At 38.3% G+C, this 26,108-nt stretch overlaps 1 protein-coding gene across 1 annotated transcript in view; it reads right to left on the bottom strand.

Moving 5' to 3' along the window:
* Positions 1-25,785, bottom strand: part of EDARADD (EDAR associated death domain) — a 328,759-nt gene extending 302,974 nt beyond the window's left edge. The window contains exon 1 of the mRNA XM_044075792.1: positions 25,591-25,785. Within this exon, the coding sequence (XP_043931727.1) occupies positions 25,591-25,668 (78 nt within the window). The 5' untranslated portion in view covers positions 25,669-25,785. The remainder of the gene's footprint in view (positions 1-25,590) is intronic.
* Positions 25,786-26,108: the final 323 nt, after the last annotated feature.

Below are 26,108 nucleotides of genomic sequence, written 5' to 3'. Positions count from 1 at the left end.
CAAGAGTACAGGGGGTTATAACCCCTTTTTTTGCTGGAGGCAATGCCCTTACTTATGAGATGAGCAATATAAAATGCCCTTTTTAGCACTGTGTAGACATGGTGATCGAAGTTAAGGGTGCTGTCAACCTGTGTGCCCAGATCTGTCACCACTGACTGTGAGCTTAGGGTATTGTTATTGATGTGGTAGTTATAGTCATCTCAATGAAAAGGACAGTTCTCCACCACACTGGTCTCGGAGTACAAGATGTTGCACTCAAGGGCCAACCACATTAATCACCACTCATCAGGTCAGAAGCCTGTAGCAGTGAGTAACACAATTCAACCAAAAGAGAAACTCACTCTGAGGAAAAACTAAACCATTGTTTAGTAAAGGGGACTGCTTTCACTGAATGGATATCCAGAAACATTGTCTGAGTTTGACAAATTACTGCTCAAGTAAGGTATTCACTCTGAAAGAAATATGCCTCTTTGTATTGTTAACATTAATGAATCAATTAAGAAGGAAGTATGTACATATTGCTACAAGAAAGTTTCCAGCAATGTATGGTGCTTACGTCTACTGAAAGTGAAAAATAATCTAGGAAGATGATAATAACATAGAGTGTAAACATATCATTTTCACCAGTCAGTGTAGGTTTGGCAATGACTTCTTTAACTTTCTTTATTAAGTGTCAGATTTAAGTTATCAGACACCTGAACTTTATTTTCAGTGAATGACTAAAAGGTATGATTTCATCATATGTTTTCATTTATTCAACAATAACCACTGTACACTTTACAAGAGAACAGTTTTTATTTTCTGTATTTTTCGATATAGGGGTTCTATTAGTTATGCAACCAGCAATACCTCAAACTGCAAGTATTACATTTGGTATTAGGCACCCACAGAGTAAGTTTTCTGCTGGATGTAGGAAGAGTAAATTTAAAATAAAAGTATAACAATGTTAAATTATTTTACTTGCAGCCCATGTATGCAACATAGAGAGATAAAGCCCTGTCTGCAGACCAGAAGACCTGAGTTTGAACAGAAGCAGAAACACTGGAAGAATTGTAAGGGAAACTGTGAGAGTAAGTAGACAAGGCCTGCTCACCCATCCTGGGGAGAGGGTGAGTGCTTCCTTTAGCGAGCATGGAACTGAAATGGTCTGGAACGGGAACATGAGCTTGGCACTCTCAAGCTGGTGAGGTTAGCCATCACTGCATGTGGATGGAAATACAAGGGGAGTATAGGATGCCTTGCAGTGATGGGGGTGCTCAGATTAGCCATCAGGGGTAGGGTTCGAGCATCATTAGAAATACAGTCATTGTTGGAATACCAGTGTAGGCAGAAACAGCTTGTATAGCTGCCTCTACCATTGGCTCTCACTCTCATGCTGCTGATACCCCAGGGGGTGGAAAAATGGGTTCAAGACTGAGAGAGGGAAGCTCAGTGTTCAGCAATCATGCAAGTACAGAGGGAAATAGTAATTCCCTTTCTTTAGTCACAAAATATTGGTGACTGGATTGCCTATACATTTTCTAAACCAGAAAAGCAGACCTTAAGGAATTGGACAAATCTAGTTTTAGCATGTCAGATCGCATGGACATTCAGAAGCAGGTACAGTAGGTGGAGGGAATATTTTGTATTTATGTACCAAATTGATGTAAATGTCAAACTCTATCTGAAGGCAATTTGAAAATACTGTTTTATTTATTAAATCAGTCTGTGATATTGTTCCAGGTCTCTATGAGTGTCCAGACACTGAGAATTTGACAGAGGGAAATAGACACCCCGGCTAAATAGTAATGGAAGTGGAACTGAGAGCGACAGGACATAAACTGGGAGGTGTAAGAGGGCAAGCACAACTGTTAAGAGTGTTTATTCATAATGGTCTTGTGCTTTTTAATCCTTGCAGTACATTATAGTGTGCATTACAGTGTGTATCATGTAGCCTACAGAGAGGCTATGCAATTGGATTATTCTTCATTTCCTAGCACTGCATCTGGAATGAGGTTTGTACCTCTCACTGACAAATCTCACCCAGTCCTCAACACCAAGCTAAGTGTAAATACATGCACGTTAACTTAAAATGTGCTTGAGAAAAGAATGAATATGCATTGCATTTATTTAATGACAAAAGACAGCACGGACATCTACCCACATTTGTACATGGGGTTGGGGTGTCCAATGTTCACACCGCCAAGTGGCCCAAAAGTTCAGTCACAATTAAAGGTTCATCTTCTAAAATTTGCTAAATGTTAATGCCAGCCATCCACCTAATCCCACCACATTCTCTCATTCCCTACACACTCTCATTTATTTATTTATTTACATTTGCTTACTGGGTAATGTCCAACTGGGCAATTAGCCTGTTTTCAGCATATACCCAGGGAGAAAAGCTCCAAAAAAGTAACATAGTTATACAAAGCTATTAAAAATACAAATGTATAAGGGAGATACCTTAAGGTTACATATTTATACATTCTATACAATTAAGGTTACTAAATGGAAACATCATTAAATCAGTGAAGCCAGTTTCAAAAAATAGTATTTAAACACACACTTTTTTTTTTTTTGCCATGACAACCAATCTCTGCTGCAAACCTCACAATGCATAGCTTGGCTGCTTGCCAATTTGACTGCCTTGCATATTGTGTCTATAATATCTCCATACTGTGTCCATAGCTATGCTTACCTGCCTGTGCTATTTAGTATCTCATGCTGTATGCAGTTTGCTTTGTTGTACTTTTCGTTATTGTTATACTTTTTATTATTCATAGATTGAGACTGGCCAAAGTATTCCTGCATCTGTATTGTTTTATAATTGGTTTGGTTTCTGTCCTGTGTTTTAAATCAGATATACCTGTTGCTCAGGCTGCTGCAGAGAAACTGACCTACTGCCAACTGTGATATTGAGAAAAGATAAGTGTTTATTCTCATTTTTTTGTCTGCATTTTGATTTAATATCTCTGTAATCTGTACAAATATACTTATTCTTCTTCTTGCATGTTATAGCTGAAGATCTCTTAGTGTTGACCTCAGCTGTAGTGAAATCCTTTGTCTGGAGGCCTTGTCTGTTTTCTTAGTGGCAGTAAGTTTTCAGAACTAGTTTCATCTGGCCAAAGTATTCCTGCATCTGTATTGTTTGGTTTCTGTCCTGTGTTTTAAATCAGATATACTTGTTGCTCAGGCTGCTGCAGAGAGATTGACCAACTGCCAGCTGTGATACTGAGAAAAGACAAGTGTTTATTCTCATTTTTTGTCTGCATTTTGATTTAATATCTCTGTAATCTGTACGCTTGTACTTCTTCTTTTTCTTGTGTGTTATAGATGTATATCTTAGTGTTGACCTCAGTTGTAGTGAAATCCTTTGTCTGGAGGCCTTGTCTGTTTTCTTAGTGGCAGAAAGTTACAGAACTAGTTTTATCTGGCCAAAGTATTCCTGCATATGTATTGTTTTATAATTGGTTTGGTTTCTGTCCTGTGTTTTAAATCAGATATACCTGTTGCTCAGGCTGCTGCAGAGAGAGATTGACCTACTGCCAGCTGTGATAGTAAAAAAAGATAAGTGACTATTCTCATTTTTTGTTTGCATTTTGATTTAATATCTCTGTAATCTGTACAACTGCAGTTATTCTTCTTGTTGTGTGATATAGCTGTAGATCTCTTAATATTTAAATTACCTGTTACTGTTGTAGGCTACACACTCAAGTGTGATAGCCATTTCTGTGCATTTAAAGTGTTTTTTTATTGTATCTGCTTTATTTTCTGAAAAAAAAAAACAAAAAAACAAAGAAATATACTTGTTTTCCTGCCTTTCTAAGCTAGTATAGTCCAGTTTTCAGGTTTGTGCTGAATTCAGGGCTGTGTTACAAGTTTCTGTGTTTGCCCATACCTTACTTGAATAGAAAGAAGTTTCTCTATTCACTGTGAGAGGGGGAGATTTGAGCAGCCTATCTGCCCCTGGAGGAGTGGTTTCAGCCCAGAAATTAGTAGTTTATTGGCCATTTTGGGCTAATTGCTGTCTCTTTCATTTCCCTGCTATAAAACCCGCATTTGTGCGGTTTTGCGCACTGGGCAGCGCCAGTTAGCTAGGGTATAACTATTCCCGGCTCCACAAAGTCTACTCTTCAATTTTTCCCTTGGAACTAGACAAACATTCAACTTAAGCACTCAAACCATTCACTTCTCATCCTGGCACTTGCTCAAAACTCATAGCAAGCACTAATAAACCTTAGCACTAGACCCCCCTATACTGTAGAGCGGATAAGGCTCTCTATTCGTCCTTACCAGCCAATCAGTAAAACAGTTCACTGTACCTATCCAGGCATGTCCAAAGGGCAGTTTCAATTGTACTCTCCGGTCCAACTGGTGAATCTGGGCATTTTGAGGCAATGTTACAATTGCCTCATGTACACAGACAACCCTCTCCTCCTACCACCAAACACTAATACATGTGAGAGATGCAATTATACAGCCAAACTGGAGGCTAAGTTTTCTCAACCCAAGACTGGACCAGGCAGTCAAGAGGAGAAGGGAATTACTTGCATCACACCACCAGTCTCGCATAGACCTATGAAATCAGCACCGGCAAAAAACACACATAAATACACAAAAACATACTCGGAGGCTCTAAATAAAAATCTGCAAAAGCAACAGAGACCTCAAAAGCAGACATCCAAGCAACCTCCACCCCCCCAGCACAAACCATGAAACACATACTTCACAAAACCAGTGTGCCACACAATCACAGCCCTTAAGGCAAAATAACATACCCAACACACTAGTAATAGGTGACTCTATAGTCAGCCACACTAACGTCCCACTCACTAGGCTGAACAAGGAGAAGGTTACTGTTAGCTGCCTGTTGGGTGCCAGGATCTGCCACATAACACAAGCACTCAGGTCACTCCAAAACAAGTACAAAAATGACTCTGTCATTGTCCATGTTGGTGTGAATGACCTGAGCTATACCTCCCTGGACTACATGAAAAGAGACATGGAGGAGCTCTCTGATCACATAGCCCAAGCCGGTATGACCCTGATCCTGAGTAGCATCATGCCCTCACCAAGAATGATACCACGGTATAGAGAAAAAATTATCAATTTCAACAATTGGCTAAGCTTCTGGTGTCATTCAAAGAGGATCCAGTGTCTGTCAGCCTGGGATGACATGCTTGACAAGCCATGCTGCTTCACTAGAGATGGCTTGCACCTGCCACCCTTAGGCTTTCAAATACTGACCAAGGCTCTTGCCATCCCCATAGTGCCTTTTTTAGGCAAGGCTCAAAAGACAAACCCACCGCCATAAATAGCACAAGTAACAAAAAAATGAGGGTAATGCTACTCAATGCTAGAAGTCTAAACCTCAAAATGCACTCACTCGAGGCACTCCTCAGTATAGAAAAAATGTATATATGTGTAGTAACAGAAACCTGGTTTAAGGCTCCAGAGAGCACCCCAGCACTACCAGGCTACAACTCATACCATACATTTGGGCCACAAAACCCGGACCGAAATACAAATGGCGGGGGAGTATCCATATTCAACAAGGATACCCACACCTCCAGGTTAGTGGCACAGCACGATGCTTCAGAGATCATCCACGTGCAACTAGCAACAGACAAAACTGCTATACAAATTATAGCTTGCTACAGATCACCCACCATGTCCCTGGATCCCCACTCCACATTCCTGGAAACACTGGGAAACATAAAGGTCCTACCAAACACCCTAATATTGGGTGATTTCAATTACCCAAACATTAACTGGAAGAACTACAAAAGTACAAACTCCCTTCCCCAACATTTCCTAGAATTTATAAACTCAAACACCCTGGATCAACTGATCAACACCCCCACCAGAGGTGACAACATATTGGACCTGGTCATCACCAGCATGGGCGACCGGTGTTCCACAATGGCTGTCAACCCCTTATTGGTTAGATCTGACCATAAACTAATCACTCTGGATAGCTACATTCCGCCACCGCCCCTGGTCAAAGAAACCACCATGAAAAACTTTTCAAAAGCAAACTTCATGTTACTTAAGACCGAAGTGGGAAGTTTCAAAGCCTCCATGCTAAAGGATAATGCTGTCCAAGCTGCAAAATCCTTTACTAATGCACTCTATGGGCACCTACAAGACTGCATGGATCATGCTATCCCAAACAAAATTAAGACTCACTCCTCCAAGAAAAGGAAACCAGTTTGGTGGACCCCTGCCATAAACAAACTATACAATAGAAGGAGAAAACTAGTACAGAAAAGAGTAAAATCCCAAAAAGGGAAGACATCCTTGATCAGTATCAGCAAGAAACTACGTTCCCTCATAAAAATCATCCAAGGCTAGCTTTGAAAGAAAAATTGCCATGGACTCCAAAGATAACCACAAGGCATTCTTTAGCTATGTGAAGAATCTAAGTGGAAATTCTCAGATCTGCTCGGAGTTAGTGAAGAATGGCACAGAATGCACTGAACCGACCGATATAGCCAACATCCTGACAGACAGGTTCAGTACAAACTTCACCCTCCTCTCACCCCCAAAAGGGCCCATAACTATACCATAAGAATGTAGTGCCCCTGAAATCACAGACACTCAGGTTAAACAGCAGATCATGCCTCCTAAACCTGGTGGACTTCTTTGAGACAGTTACCAAAGTTACCAAGGCTACAGATGAGGGAAAGGTGGTCCACACAGCCTACCTAGACCTTGCAAAGGCCTTCGACACCATTCCCCACTCAGGTATTATAGACAAGCTCACCAGCCTGAATATAAACCCCTACATCACGAGATGGGTTTCCAACTGGCTCACAGACAGAACCCACATGGTAAGAGTTGCGGGAGCTAGGTCTGACTCTAAACTGGTTACAAGTGGTATTCCCCAGGGCTCAGTCCTAGGACCCCTCCTGTTCGGCATATAATTCTCAGAGGTACAGGCAAGCACAGGAGGACTATGGCTGACCAAGTTCGCAGACGACTGCAAACTAGGGGCTATAATTGACTCTCCAGCTGACACAGACATCCTCCAAAAGGGTCTCACTGAGACATGGTGTCAAAACCATGGCCTCAAGCTGAATGCCAAAAAGTGCATAGTCATCCCCTTTGGAAAAAAAACAAAGTACCTACAAACTATCACATAGGTGGTAGCCCCCTAAATACGAAAGACGTAATAAGGGATCTGGAGACCCAAGTAGATAGTAACCTCTCCTTTGATAATCACATTGCCAAAGTGGTTAGAAAATCCTTCTATGAGGCCCACCTAATCACAAAAGGGTTTGCTTCCAGATCGAAAGAGGTCATTGGGCCCTGCTATGCATCACTCATCAGACCCATCATAGAGAACAATGCCCCATTTGGGGTGTACCTTACAAGACACCTGCAACAACTGGAAAGACTACAGAAGTACCTCACCAAGAGGATCACTGGCCTCAAGCAGATGCCCTATGCAGCTCGACTGAAGAAACTCCAGCTATACTCAGTTGCATACCGCCTACTCAGAGGTGATCTCTGACTGACATACAAGGCCATGTCCAACGCAGAATTGATGGACATGCTCCACCTAAAGAAAACCATATCCCCTCGTGCCACATGCTCCAGGGATCTAAACCTCACCACAACAATAAATAGGACATGCTGGAAGGACAGATTCTTGTCCCAGAGACTTCCCATGCTCTGAAAGAAGATTCCAATCTACATTATGCAGAGCTCCTCGCTAACCCTCTTCAAGAGAAACCTTGACGAGTGGATGGGAAACAGAAAGTTTACCCCAGTGATCACTTCAATGGCTGTACTGGACAGAGGCACAGGGAACTTATCTAAGGGGATGGCGAAAGCCAACACATTCCAGCTAGGCTTATAAATGCCTTCGGGCAGATAGCCTAGTACCTACCTATGAACCTATGAACCTATGAAGCTATGAACCTATGAACTTATAACTGGTCATTTTGATTAGTGCTCTACCTCACCTAGCAACTTCAAATAAAATATTTATGTTAAGTGCTTTCACATGCTACCTCCCTTCCATCCCTACCTTCTCCATTACAATGTTTTTGTATCTAGCCCATGCCCTGATGAATGCCTGCATGGATTCCCTCTCCACCACCCATTCCATTGTCCATTCCATGGGTCTGCAACCCTCAGTGTGAAAACGTACAGATGTTAGTCACTCGAATCTGCTGCCTGTACCCCCATCCTTTCCTCACCATTTTTTCTCATCAGAAATATCCCGTTGCATCTCCCTGACATGACCGTGTGTACCACTGTCATGTTCCCCATCTCCTCCGGAGTTAGATGAGAAAAGCTTTAGATTCTCCAGCCTCTGGACATATTCTTTCATTTCCATCCCACATATATTTTGATAACTTTGGTCTGAAAGTCTTTCATGAGCCTTATGTCCTTTTCCTTATAAGATCTCTAGAACTGCACATAGTTCTCAATGTGTAGTTTGATCAAGGCCCTGCTTGTGAAAGCATTATTTCTTTGTTTTTGAAATCTATCTCCTGAGGATACACCTCACTTTTTGTTTCCTGCAGCTTTAAATGTTTTGCTACTACAATACAGCGCCTGCAGTCTTATTGTCTGCTGCTATTATGTCTCTGCCTCCCTGCCCATTATATAACCATTGGTAAAAATACTGCTAAAGGGCTTTATAAATTCTATCATTCTTATGTTGTCTTTTTAAAAGGGCAAACTATTCAGCACATGAGCTAATAATGCTAGATCTTTAGCACTCAGAACTGAGAAAACCTTTTCTGTGGTACCCTCCCTCAAACCATTTGCCATTATTAGGGATGACCTTTGACAGAGGCCAGAAGTCATTCTTGTATGGCAGCAGTGACCTGGAGAATCACTTCAGTGGTGTTCTTCCTGATATGAGAGCACTTCCTCCTTGGTCACATACACACAGTCTCTTTAGGTAATAAAAGATGGATGTGAGCAAAAGGGGAGACCACCCAATCTATATAATTTTATAGAATTTAATCTCATAAAACAGAACACTGCATGTTTTCTCATTGCACCAATGTCTTGTATGTTACAAATAATTAACAGCTCAGATGTATTTTTCCAAAATGTTGAAATTTGTTATAATAAAAGTTCATGTTGTAAGGGCCTTCATCCAAGTAACATAGTATTGTTTTGTACGAATCTGCAAACAGACTGTCAACAGCAACTTCTGAAGTAGGTGCCTTTCCACTAATTTACCTCCCTCATGCTGAGTATTTTAAACAGGTATTTTCCAAGGACTTTTCACATATATCTTGTAGGCAGACGAAGACCTCATATCTTTAATCTCTTTTTGCATTTGATAGCTTAGGTTAAAAGAAAGAAATGGAAAAAAATAATGCGATAGCAAAAAAGTACAGTAGGTCTGCTAGGAAAAAGCTTGTCATGAACACCCGGCACTAATTCAGCTCTTTCTAGCTTATCTGTTGTAACACGTTCGTTCAAAGCCTTCTAAATTGTAATGCTTATTTAATATTCATTTCCATGGCCACTGTTTTTTTTTCAGGTTTCAGCTTGTTTCTTTTAATTTAACTGGATGTTTTAGATAGATGATTGCTCTGGAACATTACTGGAGAGATTATCCCACCACTGAATCCTACATTTATTAGGCACAAGATGTGAGGGTTGCATAGAGCTTATTTAGATATTTAGAAAAAATAAAAAGTTTACACTTCAGCACAACTAATAAGCTGTATATAAATGGACAAAATATATTAAGACTGTGATATTGTGCTAACGAAAATGAAGAAGGAAAACATAGCTGCTGGAACTAGTCAGTGAAAATTTCTGGAAGAAGCTGCTGAGTTCAGTATTGCCACAGCTATGACAAGAGGTTTTGTAGGATTACTTTAGCAGCTGAAAAGCAAGCAAAAATATAATGATACAGATAATTGTGCAATATACTTGCTGTGATGGGTTATCTTAAGGACAATACTGGGGTATTACTTTTCTAACAAGAATGCAACCAGGCATAATCCTTAAATATATTTATATGTAACCATTTTTTACTGAATCTGTCATCTGCAGATTTTTAACCAACAAGACATATTCAGATACATACAAGCCATCATGTATAAATGTGTTTGTGTAATACATCTCTTTAAGATACCTGTCTAGAATGAGGATTATTCATCCAAACTCAATGGCATTTTAATAATAAGCTAGGAAGTGTGATTTGGAAAAGATGTGCACACTTCCAATAGGGCTACTGTAAATTCTAGAAACAACATGCATGTTTGTAAAAAAAGCAGACAACAGTGGAGCTAAAATATGGACATTCTGGACTGTCTGCCAAAATTCTACCTCAACTGCAGCAGTCTTAATGGACTACGAACAGATGACTTTGGTATGGTTGCTGAGTTGGTTAGAGTTCAGAAAGGGTATCCACAGATTCCTTACTATCAGTCAGGCTTTCTCTGCCACCTTAAATATCACATATAAAAAGAAACACAAGGAAGAGATGCATGCTGAAACACTATCATGAAGGACCAGTGGAGTCCCATAACAAAAAGGAATAGCCACACATGCATGGCCTAGTGAGGCATGGACCAATTATACCACTTTGTACCGCTCTGAAAAATAACATGCTGCTTTTGTGCAATGACATGAGTTTGAATTTAATGTTTTATTGGATATTTTCATAGATTATGATTATAGATATGTTTGATTATTTCTTGGTGGCTAAATATATTTTTGCTTTAGCCTGTATTTTCTTTGGTTAGAATGGGATACAGTTTTGAAGTATTGAGATATCTACATTCTGAAAGCAGATATACAACTCCAGAAATTCTGGTTATGTCCTTATAAAAGAATGTTGTTGTTGTTGTATCTTTCAGCTTTTCCTGGTTAGGGGTTGCCACAGCGGAACTCCGGTCCGCTAATGATTGGCAGTAGATTTTTACGTGCCAAGTTGCCAGCTCTGACGCACAACCTTCAACGAAGGTACACCCATTCACGCATGTCTCCACACAGAAGACGCTTTAGCTGAGAATCGAACAGGACAACATCTTACTGTGAGGCGACAACGCTACCGCAGCACCATGTCCCTATAAAAGAATACTTAAAGTAAATCCTAGTAATGATTACTAGGCAATCATAATGCAGTGCATAACATGGGAAGCTAATTGTATCAGTTAGAAAATACATTATTTCAGGATAAAAACCCGAGATTCAGGAGTCTGAATGATGAAAATGGAGAGGGGCAGTTAATGAATCTCTAACAATATACCAAAAGAAAAACCTTGACATGAAGGAAGTATATTTGGAGACTCATACATTTGGCTGCACACAGTTTCATTACAGACCATTTCCCTGCAGCCAAATGTCCAAATCCTCCTTTTACTGTGGCCATTGCATAATTTTCTCTGAAATGTAATGAACATAAACTTTTTCACATAAGTGTGCGTAGGGGAAAGAGTAGGTTCCCCACCACCACCACCACACACAAACAATGACAATGCATTCACATAGAAAAAACTTAAATTTGATGTTTTTGCAGTATAGACAGACAGACTAAGTTGAAGTAGTCTGAGGTCAAACCTACTATAACCCACGCGAAACTAAATATCATTACTTGATGACATAGCAATACACAAAAAAGACAAAATGTATGATGTTTTCACTCTCTCCTTAGTGAATTGTATTATTTATGACAAAGAAAACAGAATGAAATAAGAAAAACAGCCCACTCTAAAAATAAGTAAATAAATGGCATAATCAGATGAATGGCATAGCATGGATGAAGAACAATCCTGTAGGATACATAACATAAAAAAAACAGAACAATCGTTGAGGAATAGGTTTACGGGGAGGCAGCAAATACATAAAATGAAAATAAGAAAGGCAAAATGAAAACCTGAGCATTCCTACAATTTATACAGCTGCACGTGTAAATACTTACAGCTTTGGAAATAAACCTTTTGACTAGATATCTAGTGTAGAAGTGATTCATTGGATATTGTATTCTCAGTGGATCTTGGCATACTACATGTGTGGACATAGCCACTCCAACAGCAAAGCAGTTGAGAAAGGTGAAGGGGTAACTATTCTCATGAGATAAAATTACAGTAGCATATCCAGGTCCAGAGTGGAGTAGGACAGGAGAAAGTGCTACAGGACACCTTATAGACACTGATGGAAGGTGCATTATGTTAATATAATATGGAAATTACAATTTCCAGACAGAAAAAGGCAGATAAGATTCTGAATTAAGCCATTTATAGCCACTAAAGGAGGGGGGGTGTACCACTTAGGGAAGGAAGAATCTTCCTTTGCCATTGCCTGAGCTTACCTACAGAAAGTTTATTTATTTTACATTAGTTGGCCAGATTAGTCTAAATGGGCTTGAAAAACCCATTTCAGTGGAGGCCCAGGGAGAAAAGCTACACATGATGATTCTATTACAGTAAATACGCTTACACAATAACAAAATACAATATACAAGCTCTTACAACATTCATGATAAAAAAGGAACTAAGATTGTGTAGGGTACATAGATGGGAGAATACATCTTTCAGGACTTTAGATACAAACTATGCAGTTATCAGATATAAGTCAGAATAAAAGTAAGGTATAACTATCGAAGGTGCCTACATGAAAAATGCCAACCATGTCTATCATATGAAACATTATTTGCTGAGCAAACAAATGAATATATTGGCATGAGTTTCTTCCCAAGTACATGAAGCTGAACATTTTTCCAGGTAACGTCTAAACACAGGTGTGAACATTTGAGCTTTGTTCAACTTGGTAAAGAACACTGGCAGATCCAGGAGTTTATATTTGTTTATTTATTTACTGACATTTGTTGACCGGGAAAGTCCACTGGGCTTGAGAACCATTTTCAGTGGAGGCCCAGAGAGAAAAGCTCCAAGTTAGATGAAAATCATTACATGAATCTGTAAGGAAACAATTACTTATAAAGCAAGTGAAATAATACAGAAAACTATCTCTGAATAACACATATGTTGTAAAAAGGCACAATACAGTAACAATGGAACATTAGCATGTAGGTAAATTATACAGTTAGAAATATTTAACAATGCAGTTCAATTTTGTTTGTTGTTTTTTTTGGGGGTAGGAAAAGGCAAAGATAGAATTAAAGAGCTAAACTTAAAGGTAAGATGGCTATAGTTAGAATCTTATACCTAGGTGGTAGTAATATGTAGATTGTAGGTGACATGTATTTAATGGTAGTATTAAAAGTAGAAAGTGACCGAGAAGAGAAAATGTGTTAAGATAGTTGTACAGATGTGTGGACTAGGATACTAAAGATTAGGGATAACTCATATGATGTAACAGTATGACATATACAAAAGTATATTTGCTATGTAGTTCATAGTAATGTCTCTGTGGAGTACATGAAGGATGTTTTCACGTGAAAAGGCAATGCTTAACATTAGTAATCAGAAATGGAGGCACCAGCTTTCACATCACAATTTGGCGTAAATGTTACTGTGGAGTGTCACCTAGGACACATGTGCTCTGGTATTGTCTTACATTCAGATTACCAGAATGGACATACCCAGTCCGATTTCTGAAAACAGAGCAACACAGATGGATGCAACTGTATACACTCATCTGTAGTATAACAATCTGAAAAAAAAAACTGTAGAAATGAAAGGGTTAAAGCAATGGCCCAAGTCAAGGCAACCTATCTCTTCTAAACACATTAAAATGCAGTTTCATTTATGCAGCCAATGCACTGGGCACCAACAAGAGAACAAATGAGTTACTTCACTATGGGAAAAGGACTGCATCATTTATTTAGTCAGTTACATACCTTTTTTTTTCTATTTATTTATTTACTTGAAATTGAGGTATGTGGGCCAGATCACAGAATCGTTTTTATCCACAAATAAATCCTTGGATGTAAATATAACACATGCTATAGAGTTTATATATCTTATTTGTAAATTCACACAACGCATTATATAGTTTATATGCAAAATGCAGGGTACTGCAATTATGTTAAAACAGGGCAGACATTTTCATTTTAGTGACAGTGTATGCTCAATGGGCACAAGTGTCACTTTTTCAGGTATGACATGGCAGCATGGTATTGTTAAGTGAATTGCTGAAAGTCACATAGTGGGCAAATGGAGGTAGAAGAAATCAAGTCCCTGAACCCTGAACTGTATGAAGCAAATTATTAACATTACAAAATCTTAATATACTGAATTAACTGCTAGAGTATTCTGTACATGCGACAAATATTTCACTTTTTTATCCATAGGAGTATTCAAAACATTAAGTATCTCAAATACAGCAGCACTGTGCAGTACTAAGAGAGGCTCAGTTTTTGTGTAAAGGAGCTGTGAGTTAAGGTGCTCTGCATACCTGTTTGGAGACCACTTAAGGATCTCGAGCCATGAATTAAATGGATCATGTGCCAGCTTCTATCATTAATTTGGTGACTCCTATACTATCAAAAAAAGGATCTGAAGTGAATATCTCTGGTAAACTCATGCAAAAGAATTTTCCTCTGAGAGAAGAGCAATCTCAGATGTACTAGAAAACAAGCAGATGAGCTAGTGGTGATCCTGTAGCAGGTTACTAACCACTGAAACACCTTTTAGGAGACTGCTAATAGTGGGGGATCCTGTTGCAGGTAACTAACCATTGAAACACCTTTTATGAGCCTGCTGATAGAGGTGGATCCTGTAGCACGCAAATAACTGTTGCAACACCTTTTAGGATACTGCTAATAGTGGTGGATCCTGTAGCAGGTAACTAACCATTGAAACACCTTTTATGAGACTGTTAATAGTGGTGGATCCTGTAGCAGGTAACTAACCATTGAAACACCTTTTATGAGAATGCTAATAGTGGTGGATCCTGTAGCAAGTAACTAACCCCTGAAACACCTTTTATGAGACTGCTAATAGTGATAGATCCTGTAGCAGGTAACTAACCACTAAAACACCTTTTATGAGACTGCTAATAGTGGTGGATCCTGTAGCAGGTAACTAACCATTGAAACACCTTTTGTGAACCTGCTAATAGTGGTGGATCCTGCAGCAGGTAACTAACCATTGAAACACCTTTTATGAGACTGTTAATAGTGGTGGAACCTTTAGCATGTAACTAACCATTGAAACACCTTTTATGAGATTGCTAATAGTGGTGGATCCTGTAACAAGTAACTAACCATTGAAACACCTTTTATGAGACTGCTAATAATGGTGAATCCTGTAGCAGGTAACTAACCATTGAAACCCCTTTTATGAGGCTGCTAATAGTGGTGGATCCTATAGCAGATAACTAACTACAGAAACACTATTCATGAGACTGCTAATAGTGGTGGCTCATGTACCAGGCAGCTAGCCATTGAAACACTTTTTATGAGACTGTTATTAGTGATGGATCCTGTAGCAGGTAATTAACCATTGAAACACTTTTTGTGAGACTGCTAATGGTGGTGGAGTCTGTAGCAGGTAACTTACTGTTTAAACTGCTTTTGTGAGACTGCTAATAGTGATGGATCCTGTAGCAGGCAACTAACTTTTGAAACACCTTTTATGAGACTCCTAATATTGGTGGATCCTGTAGCAGGTAACTAACCATTGAAATACTTCTTAAGTTACTGTTATATTGGTGAATCTTATAGCAGGTCCCTAACCACTGCAACACCTTTTATGTGACTGCTAATAGTGGTAGATCTTGTACCATGTAACTAACCATTAAGATACCTTTTATCAGACTGCTAATAGTAGTGTATCCTGTAGCAGGTAACTAACCACAGAAACACCTTTTATGAGACTGCTAATAGTTGTGGATCCCGTAGCAGGCAACTAACTGTTGAAACAACTTTTGTGAGACTGCTAATAGAGATGGATCCTGTAACAGGCAACTAACCATTGAAACACCTAGTATGAGACTGTTAATACTGGTGGATACTGTGGCAGGTAACTAACTATTGAAACACATTTTATGAGACTGTTAATAGTGATGGATCCTGTAGCAAGCAACTAACTTTTGAAACACCTTTTCTTGAGAGTACTAAAAATTGGTCTAGCAATGAGTCTGCTAAGAATCTAACTTCTTCATAGGTTCATAGGTAGGTACTAGGCTATCGGCCCAAGAGCCTACGTAAGCCTAGCCAACAAGGTTCCCTGGCTTACGCCACCCAAGAAAGTTATTTATCTGTGCCACTGTTGAGCAGAGACACAGAAGTGATCCTCGGGGTGTATTTCCTATTTCCCATCCACTCATCAAGATTTTTCTTGAAGAGTGCTAATGAAGAACTTTGCTTGACATAGATTGGTAGCCTGTTCCAGAGTATGGGAAGTCTCTGAGATAGGACTCTATCCCTCCAGCATGTCCTGTTTATTGTGGTGACAAGGTTTAGGTCCCTAGAGCGTGTAGCTTGGAGGGATTGGGATTTCTTTAGGTGTAGCATGTCCAACAGCTCTGGGTTTGACATAGCTTTATATGTTAGGCAGAGATCACCTCGGAGTAGGCGATATGCTACGGAGTAAAGCTGGAGTTTTTTGAGGCGTTCAGTGTAGGGCATTTGTTTGAGTCCAGTAATCCTCTTTGTGAGGTACTTCAAAACAGCATTCCATACTGGACTCCTATCTTGATAATTTGTCCCTTTCAGAAAACTATCTTGATAATTTGTCCCTTTCAGAAAACTGCTGTAATCACGGGGATGGTTATATTAAAGACGGAGATTCAGCTGGATTTTTTGTGTGTTATCTAGAAAAAATAACTAGGTGGTGTGTTTTTTTCTTTAATTCTTTCCAATAAGCAAGTCACTCTGAATGCATGGGAGGGTAACTACAAGCCACTTATATCTGCCATATATCAAAACCTGGCAACAAGCAAGATCAGGGTAAAAATGGTTATTTTTATACAGACCTACTTGGGATGAGGATAAGTAGCATCCCCGACACGCCCGCCCCGGCTACGCAATATAATATTGACATGAGTGTCATCAAATCACATTTTTTTTTACAAAAACATTTCTGTAAACAAACACACGTAAATTGTTCTTATAAAAGAAAAATTAGAGTATAAGGGGCATGCCCCTGCAAAAAAAAACATAAAAAAAAAAAACATTTTTGGTTTTGGTTTTAGTACCTGGGTGAGGGACTACCTGTAAGATAACCAAACAATAAAAAAAAGGTGTACAGGTGCGTACTAAAGAAAAAAAATTGATAAAAAGGAGTTCGCTTTGAGTAACTCAAACAACACAAAACAGTAGTTTTGGTGGTCTTCTTACAGAGTAGTCCCTGTCACCGACTGACAGTCGTCAAAACCAATCATGCCAGACACGCCCAAAGCTGCGCAGTACCGCCCGCGAGGTACTAATCTGTAAAATAACCGTAAAAATTGCAACCAAAACAGATACATTCCCAATGATCTGTAGTTTTGAAATATGAATACTTAACATCTGAGGGATTCCATGCATCATTTATTTATTTATGCTTCAATTACTGGATTAGTAGGCCAATGTTCTGGTGACACTTGAGCTGGTATCATACCTATCAAACATTTTGAACAAGAAATCTAGACAAAGTCAGAAATAATGAGTGAAAAAAGCCCAAAAATAGGGACAAACTTTAAATATTGCTCTTATAAACATATAAATCTGCTAGAATAACCAGGTTTACATTTGTGTGCATTTTTTGAAAGATATAAAGTCTGAAGCTCAAATTCCCATCATTATTTAGTGACTTCAGTCCTCAGTGATTTGCCAGAAAACCACAAATGTTATGAGGAATAGACCACAAAAACAAGGCAAAAATCTGGACATTTGAGAGGTATGGGCATTATTCATACTGTGCATAAGAAATTTGGACAAGGTACCAAGGAATTTCCCCTACTCATTTTTTTAAGTGCCATGGGATGTTTTACATCTACTGGAGCTACTACGAACATAGGCAGATGAAACCTCAGTTTAATGTCTCATAGAAGGACAGCACATTCAGGAGTGCAGAAACTCCCTGCCCCCCACATACCGTATGCTGGACCACAGCACCAGTATTTGAAGGTTAATCTGAGCACCTCACTTATATCCCAACAAATGTTCAAGATCTCCACAGAAAGTAGGATTCGGAGTTCAAACTTAAGGGTCCTTATCCATGCTATAGCTTTCAGTTTTGTGAGTTTATTATTTATGATGAAAGTTTTATGCATGGCAATACTATAATAATGCATTTTGTTGCCTTAGTACATGTGCTACATTGTTCAGCCTTCTATAAAGCTAAGACAACTAAACGTTTTAAAGACAGAATATCAGCATATCTTCCTATTTGGAGAGGTGTCTAGACTAATGAATTAGTAGTAAAATATAACACTGACATCACAAGCCTGCATGGGCTTTATTTTTATTGATCCCAAAGTTCACTATTACAAGAGGGAGTAAGTAACGTGCTGGAAGCAGAGATAGCAGAGTAATGCTGGAACATTCACTTATGAGCTGATGTCAAGTCATGTAAGGTCAGTAGTGAGTCTTAAACCTATTTTAAGGAAAACACAGTTTACAGTTAAAAGTAGAAAATAATCTGGTCATTTGTTTTATGTTAGTTTTTAACTGTCTGTGTAATTTGTATCACCAATACTTTTCTAGTCCTAATTTTTGGTTCTGCTTCAGTTTAGCTGCTGTCATTATTTTTGTGTTATCACTTTAATCCTAAAATACTTTGGATTTTGTTACTGAAGCAATGATTCCTACAGTAAGAACACACACACACACACACACACACACACACACACACACACACACACACACACACACACACACACAAACACACAAACACACACACACAAAGTATTAAAATAAAAATGACCTCTAATGACAACTGCAACCCGTGACATAAATACCGGAAATGTAAAATAGGTAAACAACACGGTGAAGTCTTAAAATCCTCACATTAGAATCTTACATATATATTCTCTTTCCTTTTCATCCTCATTTTTACTTGTCTTTGCAAGTAATTCTTGTGTCAGGAGTGTTCTTTCACCATTTAATGAGGATGTACATCAAGCTCTCTGTGGAAAAATATGATCTGTTTAACATGGAAATGATGACTTTTATTGTTATTCAGAACATGAGGAAAACTGTAAAAAATATATATTTCTCTTTATTGGAAGATCAGCAACAGTGGAAATGTTCTAATTTATGTAGACAAAAGAACTTGAGATATGAAAGAGATAACAGAAGAAATGTATTTAGAGTTGATTTCTGCAGTGCTGTTAACTTCCTTCAGTCTTCTATGTATATGTCCTGATACATAGTTATATTTTATAGTTATATTTTATATCCTCTACTCACACATTTTTATCAGAGCTTTACTGGGGAATATGCCACATCTGGCACTAGAAGATCTAAAGACTGTGGTTTCAATACCCACCCACCATAGGTGAGTGGCTTCAGTTTCAGTTACTGTCACTGCAATGCAACATTTAGGGATGTTGTAATACTGACTGTGCCATCCTTCAGATGAGACATTAAACTGAGATCTTTTCTACCTGAGGTGGTATCTCTGGTGGATGTAAAAGACCCCATGTCACTTCTCATAAAGGGAGTTTACTTATATATATATATATATATATATATATATATATATATATATATATATATATACCCATCAGTTTCTGCTTCAGTATTATATACACATTATTTGCAAAAATGTTGCAAACATTGTCATTTAACTAAAAGAAAAACATCACAACACTCATCACGTCTTCATAAAATATTCATTAAAATAATGCAAAACATTAGGAAACATCCCTCACTCTTGTATCCAGAACCATTTTTTAAAAGTTTCCTTATTATTCCATTGCTATGCCATGTTATGAAACAGTAGTTTGCCACATCTCGTGTTTCACATAATCCAAGTAGTCCTTACTATTATCTTATCAGTATAATATTCTTCTTCTGATGTTTTCCTCATACAATCCATATAGCACCAGAATATTATCCACTTTTTCAAAATATTTAAATTAACTTTTATTCATTTTCCAAATTATTTTTTTATGGTGGACAGAAATGAGTTACTTACACAATGGCAAGCAAAACAATTTACAGACATTAACTAAACTATATTTTCTTGTGTCTTAAACTTCCAAACTGGTAACTTTGTATGTGGCCCATCTGTTATGTGTGTGAGTGCCCTATGGTGGGCTGACATCCTGCTTAGAATTAGTTTCTCTGCCTTACACCAACTGAGTGGCAGGATATGCTATATCTTCATTGTGACTCTCAAATGAACAAAATGGGTATCAGATAAAGAAGGAACCATACAGCTGAAAAGCAGCATGAGTATGGCGTTCAAAGTAGACGACAAATAAATGCAACTACATGATGGAAACAAACTGTTGCAGACTGATGTTTCAGGTAGCTGGTTTTCTGATAGTGTGTGCATGTGTTTTGTTTTTATGTGGGAGGTTGGGGACTAAGAAACTGTAGCTTTTTGAAAGGGCAGCCCTCAGATGTTTCAACATCATGTAATTGCCTGTCTAGTGCACAGACTCCTTTTAGTACATAGTCAGTTCCTTAGCAGAAAATGTCTTTATTAATTATGGGAAGAAGCTGCTTGTAATTAAGCATTTGTAAAAATTAGCATCTCAATTTTTCCACCATTATTTTTACAATGAAAACATTCTCACTCAAGCCTGGCAAATTTTCAGTACAGGTACAGATGTAAAACAAGTTACATATCTAAGTATGGATAAGAAAGACAACAGTTCATTAAATAAATATAGAAATTTATACACTGATCCTTTACTAGATGATTGCCTAAAATCTGCAGTATTCTAGTGACAGGGATAAAGCCCTGATTACAGCCCTAGAACCTAAGTTTGATTAGTAACTGGGGCATCTGAAGAAGCTGTCAGTGAGAATGGGTGTGTATATCCGGGGGGGGGGGGGTGGAATTGTACTGGCATAGACAGATCATTCTTCGACAGAGACTTAGAATGACTGCCGAACTGAGTGCATGAAAGATTTTCCCTAGAGTCCAGTGCAGACACATTCTCAGCTGTCCACTTCTCATAGTTTGATCCTGCCTCCTATCTAGATCCAGCATGGTAGCAACAGGGCCTAGAAAAAGCCTTGGTCAGTGCAGCAGCATCACACTACTTTCCATACCAATGATCAGCTTCCCCTCCCACCTGCCTGTGATGTTCTCTGCTAGGAAGACACCAGTCATATAAATGCAACAGCTTCACTCTTCTTTCTTTTCTCACTGTGACCCCATCTAATGTGGTAGTATTGAACATGGTGAATGAGAGTAATAAGGGGCAAAGGGCAGAGCAGCAGATGGTCAGCTTGGAGGATGTGCAAAAGGACCCAAAACAATCTGCAATATTTCTTGTTTTGTTTTGTTAGTTCTATTTATCACAAAAGTTATAGCAGTCATATTTAAACTCTTCAAAAATAAATACTGTTTGTTAGCCGATGCATAAAATGCATTCAGATGTTTAACCACCTTTCTTTTTCATTTACTTCTGTCAAGGAAAGACAGGATCAGATAAAAGCTACCATAGGTAAAATAAATAGAAATTGTACAGAAAATCACTTAGTCAGGTCTTTACTACTTTTGAACTCTACTGCAACATCAAAGACCATTACAGTAATATAAAATATCTAGGGAAGTGCAAAGATGAAATATGGTGATGAAATTGCTATAAATTACTGTTGTTAATTAACACATTCAATTTCTTAAAAATGCATGTAAAGTAAATAGGTGAGTCCTTCAGTAAAGGTAGTTACTGACCCTTTGACCATTGCAGATGCCAGGGATATCATGCTGACACAGTAGCTACGGACGAGAACTAACGAAGTGTCCTGGCAGGTGCTGGTCAGTATGTGCATCTTCTTATGAGAGGGGAAAAAGCTGTACATCAGTGTAGGAACGTCAGGAGGATCGAAGAGCCATTCATATATTTAGTAGACAGAAGAAAATATTAACCAGAAAATGTAACTAGCAGCAGAGCAAACAGTGTTTAAAAGAAGACAGCCTAAACTGAAAGGAATGTAGGAGGAAATACCAAGGAGTATTACAAAGCTAATGGTTATAGAAATCAATCAATCCTGCTTATCATCCTGCTAGCAAATTTATATGATGAAAATATAGCTTTTCCCTTTTTTTAATCCCACACTATTGTTCATCCATCTCCTTCCATGAGCAATGAGATCATTCATTTGCAATTAAGAGGGCAGTTCCCCTCATAACTATAGCTATTCATGGGAGACTATCATCTAGAACGCCACCATTTATTTTGGCGATGAAGTGCTTCTTTATGCAAAAGCTTAAACACCATCTTGCACATGCACATGCCCCAAGAAGGTAACTATGTATCGCACCTTGGCCATGTCAGTTATATGTTCCAGGACCATAATACACCATGTTTTACAGCAGTAGTCTGTGTCACAACAAATTGGATTGCTTCTCTCTGCCAGCAGTGACTGACAAATCAGCCACATGCTTACCAATGGTGTAATATCCTGTCCGACCCTTGATCCTACAGCCCCCTCTGCCCAGGATAGGTAATCCAGTATTGATCACTCAATGTAGTGGCCAGACCATTGATCAAACCCAGGTCGTGTGGGTTATAGTCAGGGCTTTATCCGTCTGTACCATGCAGACAGCAATCGTCTTCAATTTCACTGAGACTAGCACTGTTATGTAAAAGGATGTCAGTTTTCTCTGCAGTTCTGCTCTAGACTTTACAACTGACTTTCTCAGACTTTGTACAATATAATTCTGAATGCAGTGTTAGACAATTTTTGAAAATGAAGGCTTCAGTGAGGTGAAAGGCATTCTTTAACTGGAGTTTTTAAATATTAATGGATATAACAGGAAGAACATTTAACTACAAAAAAGTTAATAAATAGCATGTTTTATAATAAGAAACATCTCTGCAAGCTCTATAGAATATGAAACTTGACTATGCATGTCCTGCGATTCCTTAATGAAGTGTGAAGACATTCTTTTCTGATGTGGGTGCTCTTTGTTCTTTAAATCCATACACTAAACATGAATTATCTTTGTATGGATCTGAGTGACAGACACATTTTCCAAGACATGCAGAGACAAAACTGTTCACCCTCAGGATGCCTAAAGTTATTCTCAAAAACAGACATTTATCATTTTATTCTGGGGAAAAAAAGATGCCAGCAAAAAAGAAAAAAATGAGATTGATCTTCTGCAGTTTGCAAAGTGTATAAATTATTCCCTATACATTTCACAAATCAGCCCACTGTCCTTCACTTCACTGTCTGTATTTGCTTTATTCTACCTCAATTATATAACAACTTCAATGCTTTTTCAAAACCCTCCTAGACGCTTTGTTTGTCACAACTGTCATTGTTCTAATGAGTGGAAAATAAAACAAAATTAACACCGTGATACTTCTTAATAAAGCAAATAACGTGTTAGAAAACATGCTCACAAATTCATCAAGCATATGCCCTTGTTTGATGCATATAACATTAGTGCATACAGCATTGTTAGGAGACCCTTGTGACTAATAACATCCCAACACAATTATCATAAAATAACTTTATATGAGAGCATTTGCATTTATTGTTTCATTGTGCATAGTCACAAGGGTATAAAAGTACATTTTGTGTCAAACTGGGGTTTGAATACTAGCTCATTACTTACTGATTCTAAGCCATTCAGCTAAACTGCTAACCATTGTTTGCATCTGTTTACCCAACTAAACAGCAGCCTTTCCTGCATTTCCCAGAATTAATTTAAGTTATGATTTGTTCAATTTTATACCATACAAATAAACAACACAAACAGCTTTATCTAAGGTATACACAGTCCTCTACAATAAACATATGTATTGCAAGTCATAAGTGAAAACACTTAAAGATGAGCAGTGTGTGTGTGTGTGTGTGTGTGTGTGTGTGTGTGTGTGTGTGTGTGTGTGTGTGTGCGTGTGTGCGTGTGCGTGCGTGTGTGTGTGTGTGTGTGTATATATATATATATATATATATATATTTGTGTGTTTATAAATTATTAACATGAAAACTGGTACACTGGCAGGTTTAAGAAGCAATAGTTGTTTGCTTGGACTTAAAATCCTACTTTAAATATGGTATAGCTATTTCTGTGCATTAACAGATACTATTATAATTAGTTGGACACTACACAACAAACCATCAATAATATATACAGAACAAAATACACAGACTGCTAACAATATCATGGTTAGCAGCACACCAAAAGGGTTAGGACGCTATATGCAGAGACAAAAAAGTGCAATATAAAATCCATTATGATAACACAGTTCTGCAATCTCAGACTTTTCACTGACTACTTTCTATGTTAATGTGTCTTACTAGTGAAAGGATTAGCAATAAAATCTATCTACTAATTACACAGAAATGTTACAAGAAAGAAAAGCAAAAAGGGTACTTCCAAGCAGTAGTGATGAATCTAGAAGTTTATCCACTGAATAACTCTCAACTGTTGGAAATTACGTAAATAATTTGCATGGCTACTATTTTAAGTTAGGGCTTTCCTTTCTTCTCCAACTTCATGTGTGTCTAACCAGAGGAACAGAACAGCAAAGTGACACTGGCTGCTTCCTGCTACTTATGCATGATCAAACATTATAAGACCATATCATGGTCTTCTTAAAGTAAAGATATAGTTAGAGAATAATTCCAAGTGAGCAGTACAATTTCCTCATAACCTGGTACTTCATACCCGGCACAGTAAAATATGATTTCATATTTAGCAGCTCTGCTATCTCTTCAAGAGGATTAACAACATAATTTAATTGCTAGAGGTGGTTTGTGTGCATGTATGCATGTGTGTTTGTTTGTGTATATATGTGGATTTGTGTGTGTGTGTGTGTGTGTGTTTGTGTATATATGTGTGTGTGTGTGTGTGTGTGTGTGTGTGTGTGTGTGTGTGTGTGTGTGTGTGTGTATATATATGTGTGTGTGTGTGTGTGTGTGTGTGTGTGTGTGTGTGTGTGTGTGTGTGTGTGTGTGTGTGTGTGTGTGTGTGTGTGTGTGTGTGTGTGTGTGTGTGTGTGTTTGTGTATATATGTGTGTGTGTGTGTGTGTGTGTGTGTGTGTGTGTGTGTGTGTGTGTGTGTGTGTGTGTGTGTGTGTTTGTGTGGGAGTGTGTTTGAGAAAGGGAGTGTATCTGTATAACACATTTTGATTTATCTTATGAGATATGTGCTATGTTTATTGATCTGAATAATTTAGTTTGAGTTTCTAATCATCTTCTGCCAAACTGGCATGCATCAGCAAGTGCTGAAGGAACCATTCCTTTGTAATACTGCTAATCATTCCATGACATTTAATGCCCAGAGGATAACATACTTTCAGAGGATACAGCTCTCTAAATACATTTAAGTGCTTGAAAATTCACTGTTCTCTTTTAAATGAATTATGTGTTATGTCATTGTTAACTGTTGTAGTTGAGAAGTTCACAAAACATTACATTCGGCTATTGAACTGAATGTACAAAACTCCAGTACTAGAGTTTTCACAAACTCAGCAGATTTCAACACAGCAGTGGCAGAAAAAAAGTACATTGATGTGTAAAAGTCTGTATAAATTGAACCAACATGCAAACTACAGGCAAACAAATTGTAATGTTACAGAAGTAAAAGACGTACCATATCTGTAGACGGGTAACTTGTGTCAGTGTCCTCCACAGGTTCCCTGCAGCTCTGATCTGGAATAGAGAGACGCATTTGGATGTGAAAGTGATACACTACAAGTTTTCCTGAGTTTATAAAATGAAACAAAGACTTTGTAATCCTTCACATAAACTGCAGTCTGTTTCCATAGGTCTGAATAAGACTACAAAGCTTCCACCTGTCTGAACTGAGAGGAAGTGGGTTTCCAAACATTTTATATGCCATATAGAGTTGACGTTGGTTCCTATCATGTTCCACATGACTAAGATATCACCTACCTCCCACCCTGTTTCCTTTGTTTCAATATGCAGTGTTAAGTCTGTAGGCTTGTATATTTAACCAGGATACACTTATTTTCAGCTTTTCTGACATTAGCTGTGTAAGACAAATGCGTACTTCATAGAAACGCTGCAATACGTTAGTTTAATGCAGGATAACTGAAGAAAAAGAGACTTACAGTTCGTTTTCTACTATAGGAGATAGTCAGTAAATGT

The sequence above is a fragment of the Protopterus annectens genome, chromosome 1.part1, assembly GCF_019279795.1.
Source record: "Protopterus annectens isolate FY-2018-M chromosome 1.part1, PAN1.0, whole genome shotgun sequence".
Classification (NCBI taxonomy): Eukaryota; Metazoa; Chordata; order Ceratodontiformes; family Protopteridae; genus Protopterus; species Protopterus annectens.
This window is presented reverse-complemented; position numbering and strand designations above follow the sequence as displayed.